The sequence below is a fragment of the Antechinus flavipes genome, chromosome 3, assembly GCF_016432865.1.
Source record: "Antechinus flavipes isolate AdamAnt ecotype Samford, QLD, Australia chromosome 3, AdamAnt_v2, whole genome shotgun sequence".
Classification (NCBI taxonomy): Eukaryota; Metazoa; Chordata; class Mammalia; order Dasyuromorphia; family Dasyuridae; genus Antechinus; species Antechinus flavipes.
Window position 1 is genome coordinate 284,907,145 of NC_067400.1, and position 14,633 is coordinate 284,921,777.

General features: G+C 31.4%; 1 protein-coding gene across 8 annotated transcripts in view; it reads right to left on the reverse strand.

Moving 5' to 3' along the window:
- CNKSR2 (connector enhancer of kinase suppressor of Ras 2) overlaps window positions 1-14,633 on the reverse strand; it is a 310,360-nt gene that overhangs the window by 207,439 nt on the left and 88,288 nt on the right. For all 8 annotated transcript variants that reach the window (XM_051985120.1, XM_051985117.1, XM_051985122.1 and 5 more), the window contains exon 4: window positions 4,974-5,061. In XM_051985120.1, coding sequence (XP_051841080.1) covers window positions 4,974-5,061 — 88 coding nt within the window. The remainder of the gene's footprint in view (window positions 1-4,973; window positions 5,062-14,633) is intronic.

Below are 14,633 nucleotides of genomic sequence, written 5' to 3' on the forward strand. Positions count from 1 at the left end.
CTTGAATGTTAAAAAAAGGGCTAAATTCAGGAATCTTACAAATATTGGTTTTTAATATATTGCCATATTATATTTTTGAAATACTTCTAAAATTTCAATTACTGAAGAAGGAATAGACAATCCATAAAATTTTCCCCAACTTTAAAGTAAGAATGTTTAAATATTCTAAATGTTCTGGACCAAGAATTCTCCAAGTATGGAATGTGGACCCATGGGGCTCCTTGAAGCTTTTTCAGCAGGACTCTTGAGACCAAGACTATTTTCACAATAATACTATATCTTTTTTCATTGTTATTCAGTTGATTCAGTCATGTCTGTGACCCCACACTGTTCATGATGTAGTCTTGGAAAAGATACTGAAGTAATTTTTCATTACTAAATTTAAAATTAATTTTATTTTAAATTACTTTATTATTTGAACTATTTAAAATTATATTATATATTAAAATTATATGTAATTTAAATCAAAACATTTTAAAATATTGTGTTATTTTAAAAATGAATTAAATACTTAAAATATTTATCAGTTTTAATTTCTAATAAGGTGAATATGATCAGATGTGACTCATGTAAAGAAAAGCTTAATAGTATTCTCAATCATTTTAAAATGTGTAAAGTGGCCCCAAGACTAAAATTTATACAGTAACAAAAATACAAAGAATAATAACTTGGAAAAACTTAACTCAGATCATTGTATTGACCAAACCATCCAATAGTTTAGAAGACTAACATTGAAAAGCACTGCTTATCTTTTGAAAGTGAGTATTAAGGACACACAATCCAGAATAAGATGAACATTTTTTGACATTGTTGATGCTGAAATTTATTTTTTTCTTGACTATGCTTATTTGTAGTAAGAGTTTTGCTTTATATCTTTCTTTTTTCTTTTTTCCAAAAGAAAGGGAGCAGGAAGAAAAAGAGGGTTGTGGATAGATCTCCAAAACATAAACACAAGGAAGAGAACAGAAGGAAATCCAGAAGGAATCACAGAGAAGCAGAGCAGCTTTGGAAGTTCATGCTGAGTAAAGGAAAACTACTTATATTAGAATTCCCTGAAGTAATGGAATAAAAAATCTAGTTTCTATGCCTATTAATATTAGCAGTTTTGTTATTTATAATCATAAGTATATTATTTATATCAATACTGATACCATATTTTGTTTCCCTAATAGAAATCAGATCCATGAAATTTTATTATATAAAATAAAATTAAACTATACATAATAGAAAAATGCAGTTTCATATTGAAGCCATTTCAGTTCTTCAGTGTACATGTGGATGGTAAGTTTATTTGGTATTTGCTAAGTTCAACATAAAAAAAAATCTAAAAATAAAAGCATAGGCACAAAACCAACATGGATATACTGAAACTGAGCTTTTTGCCCTTTCTGACATTATTACCATAATAGCAAATGTACTTAAGATTGTTGGAAACAATTTTTTTCCATTTGTAGCATAGGAGGTGCACTCTGATTTCTGATATCTGCCTCATTCCCATCCTGAGAGCTAAATCAGTCCCCTTCAACAGCTTGGAAATTATTGGGAAATCATCCTGAAATTCTTTTGATCTATAGTACTAGATAATATGGTATCCGTAGGAAAAATTAGTAACACTCTGCCCAGAAAAAAAAAATACAACTCTGTTTCCTTCTCTCTAGTTGTATTTATCTTTTTATTTGACTATTCTTTTGTTCTAAGGACTGAGTTCTAATCTTACCTCTAATACCAACTGTAGGACAATGGGCAAGTCATTTAAACTCCTCAGTTTCCTCATCCGCATAATAAGCAATTATAAAATTCCCTTATAGAATTGTTGTGAGGATCAAATAAGCTAATACATGTAAGGCATTGTGCAAGGTGCTATATTTATACTAATTACTACTGTAGACTATCTAAATTATTATTATTAATATATTGAAGTAGCAGCATGGTATAGTGAAGTGTCTCCTAAAATTTTTATGTATCTTTGTTCTGTGACCCCATTCAAGAGTAACAACAAGAAAAAATATATAGTGAATCTCCAAGCTAATTTTATACTACATAATATTCTTGACAATTGTCAAGAAAATTGACAACTGTTTCAGGGACATTACAAATTTTTTCAGCATGAACCCCTTAGGCCATTGTCAGAAACCCACATGGGCTTACAAAGCAGTGAATGGGACTTCTGGGTAATGAAGAGAAAGCTGATCTCAGAACAGCTGCTTGAGTTCAAATCCTGTCTATCTCTTTTACATATTGACTGGAAAAACTACATAATTTAGCAATACTCTACATCCCGGATTCTTAAACTATGTTTCATGACCCTAGCTGAGGTCTCATAACTGAATGTGGGGATGTGAAATTATAATTTATTACCAGAAAATGTGTGCTTTGTATACATATTTTATATACTAATATACTCAGAATCATGTAAAAATTTCTCAGACAAAAAGCCTGCAAGTAGAAAAAGTTTAAAAAACATGCCCTAGACAATTCTAAAATTATAAATTTCAGAGAATGTACTGACTTGTATTGGTAAAAGAAGCCTCCTTATATTGAAGCTTCCTGAAGTAATGAAATAAAAAATCTAGTTTGTATGCCTATTAATATTATTAAAGGCAGTAACAGTATTGTTATTTGTGATTATTATATATATCTATATATCTATAAATATATAAATAAACTATATTATATTCTCCTGGTAAAACTCAGGCTCCATGAGGTCAGGAACTATCTTACATTTTTATATTTTCAGCAGAATATCTGGCATATAGTAAACAGTAGATACTTGATTGAATATTCCAATGAAGTGAGATGAGTGGCTTTTGCTACTGATATCAGGAAAGGCAACCTATTCTTAGAAAATGCTTCCATTTTCCTTGAAGTATTCCCTGACTCAATGGAAAGACTCTATTGACATCTCTTGCCACAAGACTAATGATTAATGTATACATTTTACTAAACAAAAATGAAAGAATTTGCTCCCATAATGACAACCAAATCAAAAATATGCTATTTTGGAAGGCAATGCCAAGAAAATCTTTAGAAGTGCAGCAAAAAAGAATTGGGAATTTTAAAAAATAAAATATGAAAATTAATTTTTGTGAGAATTCTTGACAATAAAACACCAAAAATATATGGAGGGAAGTAAGATAAATTAAATCTACCAGTAATCTCTCTATAATGTTAGTTACCCATTTAAACCTCTTCCTCTATGTTACTCTCTCTAGCAAGAAGAAAGTAACATGGAAGGAAAGGGGACTGAAAAGGTGAGTCAGTGATCAGCAAAATGGGCTTATAATCACTTAAAAAACTAGAAAATCATTCATTGTTGAGGATTATGTGTGTTTGTACGCATTCATTTGTTTTTACACCTAAAAAACTTTCATAACAAGTAACTCATTTATAGTGTAGTTTGGGGGGGGGGGAATTAAGAAATTTAAAGCTCTCCAGTTAGTCCTATTCATATAAGTTTGAATTTATTACTACTTCCTAGTTCATCTATCATCTATGAGCACTTTGTGGGGAAAGTTAATTTTTTAATTTTATAATGAAAGAGCAAAAAAAAGTAAAAAAAAAACATTCTTTTGTGCATTTGTGTATTTGTGTGCACAAATGTATACAGACATGCACACATATAAAATGGTGTTTTTGTATATCTGTAGTTTTATTTGTCAATAAATGAATGGAAAATAAGTACTGTCCATATTATGACATGTAGTTGGTTTGGAGGTAGTGCTATAGGGCATGTATTTGGAAGAGGTACTAGGGTTAGAAAATAAGGTAGCACTAGAACTGAATACAAGTAAGAAAGCCAGGTGGTTTGCATTTGTGAAATTGCTTTTTAATAACATTAAAGTGCTCCATAATGCAAAGATATTTTCAATACAAATGATCTCTTGGTGCTACTCATTGGTCGCAAATTTCAGAATATCTCAGTTTCTGAGGAATTAAAGTAGTGACTGATATTTTGATTTCTACATGAAGAAATATAGAACTGGAAAAGATGAGCTGGTCACATAGCAAAAAAGAGAGAAAACTTTGGGAAACAAAACAAGTGCTCTCTGAAAGCCCTCAAAATGCAAATAAATATCCAGAATAGGGTTCCGAAGCAGAAGTTCATGTATTTTGCTTTTTTGAAATATTTTGAAATATATTTCAATAAAATAGAGAAGGGAAAAGAAGATGAAGAAGAAATAGAAAGATGAAGAGAAAGAGAGAGAGAGAGAGAGAGAGAGAAGAGAGAGAGAGAGAGAGAGAGGGAGAGAGAGAGAGAAGAGAGAGAGAGAAGAGAGAGAGAAGAAAGAAAAAGAGAACGGGAGGGAGGGAGAGAGGAAGGAAGAGGGAGAGAGAGAGAGAGAGAGAGAGAGAGAGAGAGAGAGAGAGAGATGGAGAGACAGAGACAGAGGGAGAGAAAGGGAGGGAAGGAAGAAGGGAGGGAGGGAGAGAGAAGTAGAGAGAGACAGAGAAAGAGAGAAGAGAGAAGAAAGAAGAGAGAGAGAGAGAGAGAGAGAGAGAGAGAGAGAGAGAGAAGGAGATAGAGATTTTTTGGACTGAGAAAGATAGAAAAACCATATCTCTAGATAATGTTATCATAAGGAAGTGATGACCAATGGATAGAGTGAAGATCTTTGAGTCTGGAAAAACAGCCTAACTTTAGTTGTGTGCCTGACTTTCCTTATTTAAGGAAAATTGAGAGATTGCTCTCAGTTGTCTCTAGAGTTCTTTCCAGTTCAAAATCTATGGTCCTATGAAGGCTCTTCTAGTACTTCAGAAACTATTAAGTTCCCTTTATATAGGGCTATGCACTTCCCTTTCCAAAAAAAAATATTTGCTTAGTTTCCGCTAATTCATAATATAAGCACCACAGACCTCCTCTACAAGTGAATAATTTAAAAATTAGTTTATGGTAAATCTTGGAATAAAAATCGAATCCCATTATGAATGACTAGAACATAGCTAACAAATAAGAAATGAATTATGGCTTATACCTGCTGGACAATTGTTGTTAGCTCCAGGCAGAGCTGGATGACACTATTCCTGGTGAGTGAGTAGTCAGTCACAGCAGCAAAAGGAGACCTATAAAAAGAAAAAGAAAATTGGTTTGGGCAGAAATAGTTCTTGAACAACTCTAAAACATGCTCAATACTGTATAGCCAGTGTGTATCACTTATGTTAAAGAGACTATTTAGACTCTAGATGCAGAATATAAATTCTATAAATCTATAAGGATCTTTTCTTTAAGCTTGGTAAAATAGACTTTTAAATAATAATAATAATAACAAAAAACTTCAAACAGATAGTTATTAGCTGTGTGCCAAGTAACTCATACGTGGATTGTCACAGTAGTCTACTACTGGTCTTCCTCAAGTTTTCCACCAGTCCAGTCCATTCTCCACTCAGCTGACAAAATGAACTTCCTAAAGTGTAAATCTGAACGTATAACTTCCTTATTCCAAACTACAATGGCTCTCTACTACCTTCAAAATCAAATAGGTTTGGCTGTTCAAGTCCTTCATAATCTGAGCACTTTCCGTTTTCCAATGTTCTTACACCTCATTGCCCTTAACAAATTCTAGGATCTACTGAGAGACTTCTTTGCTGTTTCTTCTACAGATACTCCATGTACTAGTTTTTCCTTGCATTTTCAGCATACACTCATGGCTGGAACTTTTTCTCTTCTTATCTCCACCTTCAGGAATTTTTGGAATTATTATTATTTTTTTTATTCTTAAGGCCTTTCCTCTGGTATCTCTAATACATTCTGCATATTTTCCATACCAGATCAAAGACATTGATAGAAATTATCATTTTTTATTTTTCTTTTCTTTATATCTTCAGTGTTTATCAGTACCAGTCACATAATATTTGCTTAACAAATTCTTGTTGATCTGATTTGACCCACTACTATTGCAAAAGTCTCCTGACTTGCCATTCAATCACATCTCCACTCTAGTCCATTCTCTACACAGATACCATTCTAATTTCCGTCTGAAATTACTGTATAGCAGTGTGTTCAATACTATACAGTATTGAATCTGAAAGTTATAAGCTCCAGTTATTTCATTATTGTTTTTGGGATAAAATTGAAACCCCCTTTTTTTTTCTGTTTTAAAACTTTCACAATCTTGTTTTAATCGACATTTTATTTGACCATGAGCTATATGCTCTATCCTTCCATGTAATCTAATGTTTGGAGAGGCCAATTTTAAACACAAATGTTAACTTCTTGGTAGTAGGAATGGATTAGAAGTCAAGAAAGAGTAACTAAGCTTTAGAAATTTTAGGTCCTAACAGGATACCTTTGATTATTACATCCCCCAAATTACTAAACTGTATGCATACCCTTAGACTCATCAAAATCACTATACATCCAAACATCCAAGAAGATTTTTAAAAAGGGAAAAAAATCTTATGGGTAAAACTTGGGAGTTATAAATGCCCAGTCATTGTTCTAACTAAGTTCAATTAACTTCATCTTTTCAAATTTATTTTTTTCAATTTTCAAGCATTTCTTTTTACGGAATACTGTTGTACTGTAAAAAATGACAAGGGATTGTTTTAGAGTAACCTGGAAAGACATATAAAGTGACAGAGTGAGATAAACAGATGGAACAATATACACCATAATATGATCACTGATATAACAAATCTGAAAGATATAGTAATTTCAACCAGAATAAAGATCAGTTATGATTCTAGAAGACTGATGATGATAGACTAATATATAAAATGAGACCAATATTTTTTGGATATGGCCTTTGAGGGAATTAATTTTGCATCACTATTCTTATTTGTTGCAAGAATTTTCCTTTTTATTTCTCAGGATGAGGTAATGAGAAAAAGTTTGAAAATTATAAAAAAAAGCTTAATATTAATTTTGAGAAGAATAAAATAATGACTTGCAACATTCATAATTTTCAGTTAGTAGTTACTTTACCTTTTCCAACATTATAGTATATATATATATATATGTATATACACACACATATATAAATATATATAAAATGATTCTAATAATGTTATCAAAAAGAAAACTAAAAGGAAATCAGACTGATTAAATGAAATGATGAGTCTTGGTTTGAGAAAATTCATGACAAAACATATCTGTTTTCTTTTGGTGGAAAAGTGGAACTAATGTTGAATCTTATATACATGGTCAGACATAGTCACTCTGACAATTGGTTTTGCTTAACTGTTTTTTGTCTATTAAATAAGATGGCTTATTTAGAAATATTGTATACAACTGGAGATGATTATAGTGTGAGAACAAAATGTATCAAAAATCCATTTTTCAAAAATCATAGAGATGAGATTTTTGACTTTGCCCTTCAGAGAAGGAAGTACTATATCTCACAATAATCCTTTAAATAATTTCACTAACATATAAAGTAATTATTAGATAATTTTTTCTAATTTAAATTCCCAGTTTGTAACTTCATTAAAATCATTTCATATTTTCTGCAATTCTCTGAGGCCTATATATGTCTGATGGTGAGCCCTTTTGGGTTGTTCAAGGAAAAGATACTGGAATGTTTTGCCATTTCCTTCTCTAGCTCATTTGACAAATAAAAAAACTGAGGCAAACAGGCTGATGACTTATCCAGGATCACACAACTAATAAGTGTCTGAGAATGGATTGGAACTCAGCAGAGTAGTCTTCTTGATTTAAAGTCCAACACTCTATTCACTATACACCGCCCCCTCTTCCCCACCACACACAGAGTGATCTATGGATTTAGTTACATAAAATAAATTAAGAAATCTGAATACATAGAAGTATTCTTTTAAGCAAAATCAGACAAAACAACCATGAGCCAATTTTTGCTGAATTGAAGGATAAAAAAATGGTACTTTAAAAACTGGAACTATTCTGATCAAGAAGTATTTGAATTTTATCTTTACAAAAGTTGCGGTCTATAAAATTGAAAAACTTCATTAAAATGATAAGATTAAGTACAATATGAATTTCCTCATAAATATTTCTAATAGTATCATTTGACCTTCAAAATGTACAAAAAGAAACTCCATTTGATGTACAATGCTTCCAGCATACTTAATTCTGTAGTTTTCTGCTGCTCTATTGACTCATTTTCATTTAAGAAACATAAATAAGAAGCATAAATTTCACTCTAAGAATTAAACTTTGAGTTAAAAGGGGGAAATATATATATATAAAATTTCCTATTGGATAGCTCTTTTCTAGTTGATGAAGCATATTTCCAATGTAATTAAGGATTCTGCAGGTCAAGATAAAATTTTTATATTGAATCTAAAAGTTGGCCATAGAAACTTGGGCTCTTTCCAAAAATCAGAATGGTGCAAAGGCAGAAATTGATGTCGTGTCTTTGTCTTTAATTAATGGTTATACCTATGAATGACTCAGAGGAAAAGAATAATGGAAATGAACATAAGTTTGGTGGGGCATTAAAAGTTGCATAAAGATGCCTCAATCATTAGATCACTTTCTACCTTTCAACTATGAGGACAGAAAATTTAGCTCCAGAACAGTGATTGACAATACATCTTCCAGCATTAGAAATGTGATTTCAAAGGATGCAATCCAATACAAAATTCAATATCCCCTTTTGTTTTGATTTGTGCATCTGGGCTTGGAGGCAGCATGATTGCTCAGCTATTTATGGATACAAAAAAACTTAAGGGGAAAACTGCTAATGAATATGCATAGGCTTCCCCACCCCCTTGGACCTGCCACTATAAATATTTCCATTTCCCTAGCTATCTTATCTACAATACTTGGAAGATAAAGAGGTCTTAAACAAATTCATTTATGAAAAATCTGAGCTTATTCATCCATAACACACATCTCATACACATGTACAAAGGCAAATATACACAGAGTTCCAGAGTTCCAGAACTATGCAAGGTACTGCTTCCATAAACTTTATTTTGTCTCTGTAATGCCCATCTCTTGTCTCAAGAATACTCTAATGCTACTGGTACTTACTTACTTTCTCCACTATAATCTCAATAGCATTCAACTTATTTTTCTAGGTCTCTAAGAGAAAAGCTAGACAAGTGGATTCACAGATTTCTTATAATCTATGGATTTCAGGTTTAAAACCCCTGTTTTATAGGGTATCTTTGCAGATGACTTCAGAGATCCCTTTAAATTATCTGATTTCAGGCTTTGTGTGCTTTATCCCTTTTCCTTCCCATCTTCTCTGCTTAGATATTGCTTCATTAATCTTCCTTTTTGACTTTTAAATTTTTAATGTACAATAATATCCTGTTTCTCCATTAGTTCCTTCTTATCTGATTATGAACATGAAAAGGTTTCCAATCCTTCCTTCACCCCCCAAGACCCATTTCTTTCTACATTAGTATTTCCTCAACAGCAATCATCTTATCTCTACTATAGTCAAAAATCTTCTCAGAAGATTAAACTACTTGCCTCTATTTCCAAATCAACACCTTAGTCTGCAACCATTTGCATTTGTACATCTCTTCCCACTACTTTACACCGAAAAAGCTTTTAAAAATGTTTTATTTATTTAATTTTGAATTCATGGAATAAAACAAGTATTTCCAAAACAGTACAATAAAGATAATTTCACATGAAACTACAAATTTATTATGTGCAGCTTGCTAATTTTTATATATATATTTGTCATGTTTCTTTTTTTCCTCCCCCCCATCCCAGAGATGGTTACCATTAGAGACAAATATATGTGTATGTGTATTTCTATGTATGTGTGTGTGTGCATTTAAAATCATTCTATACATCTATTTAGTAATTCTTTCTCTGGTTATAGATGATGTCTTCCTTCATATAGCCTTTGTAGTTAATTGGGGCATATATAATGGCTAAAATTATTTAGTCCCTCAAGGTTGTTCTTAAAATAGTATTGCTATTAATGTATACAATATTTTTGCACTTCTGTTCATTTTATTCTTCATTATTTTGTGCAAATCTCTTCATGTTTTTTCTAAGATCACTGAACTCATCATTTCTTATAGCACAGTAACATTCTTATTCCAGTAGTATTCACAATTATATACTACAACTTATTCAATCATTCCTCAATTGCTGGTCACTCTTGCAATTTCCAATGCTTTCTCAACACAAAGAGAACTGCTATAAATATTTTAGAATATATAGGTTCTTTTCCTTTTCTCCTAATCATCTTTATAAATAGACTTAGTAGTGGTATTATGATTTAAAGAGTACAGAAAATTGAATAATTCTTTAGGCATACTTCTAGATTACCCTTCAAAATATTTGGATCAGCACACAATTCTACCAACAATTATTTAGTGTACCAATTTTTCCAAATCCCCATCAACCACACAAGCAAGGGTTGTTTTACTCTTCAATCATTTTAAATAATTTAATATGTGTAAAATGACATTTCAAAGTTGTTTTATTTTTCATTTCTCTCTATCAAGGGTGATAAACTGAAAATGTTAGCCAATTTCTCAACTACCACTTGGGCTAGAATAATCTAGACTTTACTGGATCATATTAAGTACAGCAATTAACATTAGTGGTGCTGTTCTTTTTTAGAAGAAATAACAGGTACCAGGACAGAATTGCTAAGCAGTCTTACTAAGGAGGTGAGACCTAGCAACAAAAAGTACTTTAAACCTACCTATTTGGAGTATTTGTTGTAGTTTGTAGATAAATCATAGTTTTGGAAATTATTTTTGTCCTTCAAATTCTTGCTATGCAAAAGGGGAAAACTACAACAGTTTCCCTGGTGAGCAGTTTCAAAGGAGTAAAATTCAATGTCTGATAATTCAAAAAAAACTATGAAAGACCATTGGTAACCCAATATAATTTTAGACTTTTTTTTTTTTTTTTTACTGAGACTGGCATGGGGCCATTATATAAAAAAGGTCTAAAATGTCCATGTATAGATTGACAGGACAGATTCATAAAAATTTTTTAAAAGAGAAAGATGAGGTGTGAAGAACAGCAGAGTGTGGGTTAAAAATAGAATTGAACACAGACTGAAAATAAATTCCAAAGTAACTGTGATTTAACTTCCAGGCCTTTTCCTCTAGGAAAGACTTCTAAGGAAATATTTCATTCAGTTCTTTAGTTATAGAACTCTTGGCTGGTTTCAGAAAGGTAATGAATTAGGTTTCTAGAATAAAAGATATAATTATTTTATTTAAATAGACAGTTTTGGTTTAAATAACATTTCTCTACAATCTAATACATATTATTCTGTAAACATTTAAAGGATCAATTTTCAATTCTGTTCATAGTTTTGCTTTGCATGTAGAGAGACAGGATAACTCAGAGTTTGAAAGGAAATGTGAGGGAAAAAAAGGTAGGAGGAGAACCTGTCCTTCATTGGTAGAAAACTTTCAGATAAATAAATCTCATTTACTTTTTCTCCAATCTATGAGAATGACATGGCTCTTCTTTCAAATGTAAACCCTATTGCTTGTGCCTTTGTTTAGTTCCCTTCCTCCTCTTCCAGAAGTTTGCTCCTTCATTCATCTTTCTTTACCTAATTTCCAATCTCTCCTTAGCCAAGGTCTCTTTTCTTGCTCTCCACAAAGATCCCTATTTTCTCTGTACATAAAACTTACTTGATTCTCCTATCTTCCTAAACTTCCATGTTATATCTATCCTCTCCTTTTCAGCCACATTTCCAGAAAAAGCTTCTTGTAATCATTGCCATTTTCTCACTTCCTATTCACTGCTTATCTCTTGCAATTTGGCTTTCATTCCAGTCTTTGTACTTGAACTACTTTTTCCAAAGTCACCAATGATTTCTTCATTTCCAAATCAAATGGCCTTTTTCTTAGACCTTATCAGTCTTCAACATGTTGTACTCTCTCCTCAATGGGATTTCACAATATTCATATTGTGATTCTTTTAGCCCTCTCCCTTTTAGTCTTCTTTGTAAGTTCATGATCCATGTTATGATTTAATTGCATCGGTGTAGTATGCTCAGGCTTAGTCCTCTATCCCCTCCCCTTCTCTGTTTCTTGGTGAGGTCATTTCCTGTGGATCCAGTTGTCATTTCCCCATGGATGATTCCCAAATCTTTATATATCTAGACCACATATCTTTTCCAAGCTCTGATCTCACACATCAAATTTCCTACTGAGAGAACCAGAATCAAGAGATCTGAGTTTAATTCTAGCCTTATCATATACTATATGACCTTGGACAATGTAATCCTTTGAATTTTGTTTCTTCAAGTGTAAAATGAATTAACTTAGCAACCTATTATTTTTCTAAATATAATAACAATATCAGTATTTATATAGTGCTTTAAGTTTTGCAAAATGTTTTACAAATATTGTTTCATTTTATCTACTTAATACTCTGGAAAATAAGTGCTATTATTATGTAATTGTTTCACATAAGGAAACAGAATCTGTCAAAAGCTAAAGGGCTTGCCCAAGGTCATATGATTAGTGAATTTCTTAGGCTGGATTTGAACTGAGATCTTCCTGATGATGGACCAAGTAGTCTATCCACTGTTTATTAATGAAATCCATTCTTCTATCCCAGAGGCATCTCAAACACCTTACATCTAAAAAAGAAATTTATATCTTTCCTATAACACTGTCCCTTTCATTTTCTTACTTTCTTTTGTCAATACTGAGAAATCTGCATATTCTTTAGCAGTCCTATTTAGAAGATGGCATAAATTTTTAGGTTCTAGTCTCTCCATCAAATTGTTCAATTCTACATTTAGTTTATCTGTTAGATTTGTCCAAAACTGAGAGAGGAACACTGAAGTCTCCTGCTTTTATTGAGTTACTATCTATGTATTCTAATTTGTTTCATTTTTTCTTTATTAATTTATATGTTAAAAATGTTTGGAGCACTTAAGTTTAATATGGATATTATCTTGTCATGGTTAAATAGAGCATAATATAATTTCCTAGTTTGTTTCTATTGTTCTATTGTTCCTATTATTGTTTCTATTGAAATTTTCTTTTTTTTTTTTTTTTACCCTGATGATTACAACTCTTGCTTTGGTTTCACCTGACACATAGCAATTTTTTCTCTCCAGTCCCCATTTTTACTTTGATTTTTTTAGGTGTGTTTTAGGTGTCTTTGATTTTTAGGTGTGTTTCTTGCAGGCAGCAGCAGATTAAGGAGTTTTGCTTTCTTATCCAATCTATCCTCTTTTGTTCTACTGAATTATTTAACCTATACTATATAAAGGTAGGCAAGTTAGGTTTACATTGTATTTATTGCTTACATTGTGGTACAGTTGTCTATATTTAATATATATATATAAACAAATGTATATATAGTCACAAACATGTATATGTAGATATATTTCCTGAATTGGCATATATCTATTTCTATGTCCATATCTCTCTATATATTTGGTTCCTCTGCTAGATAGTTCTTTATTATTATTTATTCTTCTTTATTTATTATTTATTATTCTTTATTTCTACTTTAAGGAAACTTTCTCAATTTGTCTGTCATTATCTAGCACCTCCTTCCATTTGTCATTTCCCCCCCTTGTTTTGGAATTTTACATAACTTAGTAATTTTTTTCCTTCTTTTTATCTGGTAATCCAACACTTCTCTTTTTTTTCTCTCTCTCTGTTAAGCAGCTAATTAAAATCCTTCTCTCACCTTTATTCACCTTTTTCTATAAAGGATTTCTTTACTTTAACTTCATTAATTCTCTTCCATTTCTTTCACATTTAAACTTCTAGTCTTTGATTCATGTTCTTTATATTAATTTATTCTTTCTTTTAATCTTTGTGATTCTCATAGAATTAAAGCTTCTAAATTACCTATTTTGAGTTTCCTTCTAAATAATTTCTTTGTTATTATCTTGTATATCTTTCTTTTTCCACATTTTTTCCTGATTTATATTACTCTTAGAAGTATCAATTCCATTAGGAGATAGAGAGGGAAGTAATGATCATGGATTATTCTGTGGCAGTAAAACTTCACTGTATCCTTGATTGCATGGCTCATTTTCAATGCCCTTTCCATGATCATTTTCTTGTCCATTTTCCATGAAATTTGCTTTATAAGTACATATCTTTCCACCATTCTGAATGATGGATATCTCCAGGAGAACTGTCCTCTTCCCTTGGGACAAAGTGCTGTTCAAGGAAGCATAACACTCTTTCAAAAGTAATGGTCTCTCTGAACAACTAATTCTAACAAATTATTTTCATTACAAGTTATTTTTTTCTTGTTATACGGTATATCTCTGCTCTAGATAGTATCCATCAGTAAGGCTGAATCATTCTCTTCCCATTTCAAATTTTTTTTGTTCGCTTCTCAAACCATTTCCTTGTAGCTCCTCTTTTTTAGGAATGCCAGGAATTCTTTTCACTTCACTATTTTATTTTATTTTGGATTTATTCCATTAATGCATATACATGTGTATAAACATATATATTTATGTAAATATATACATATGCATATATTTATATGTACATACATGTATATGTGTATATAGATATATCTACATCTAAATTATCTTCCACTTGAATTTAAAGATCCTTGTGGACCCAGGAATTATTTCATTTTGTCTTTTTATCCCTTGTGCCTGGTATGTAGTAGGCACTTAATAAATGTTTATCACTTGATTTAATCTATTTTCTTTTTCCAGTCTCCTCCCTTTCCAATCTATTCTCCACAAAACTGCCAGATTACTATTCCTAAAGAGTGAATTCAT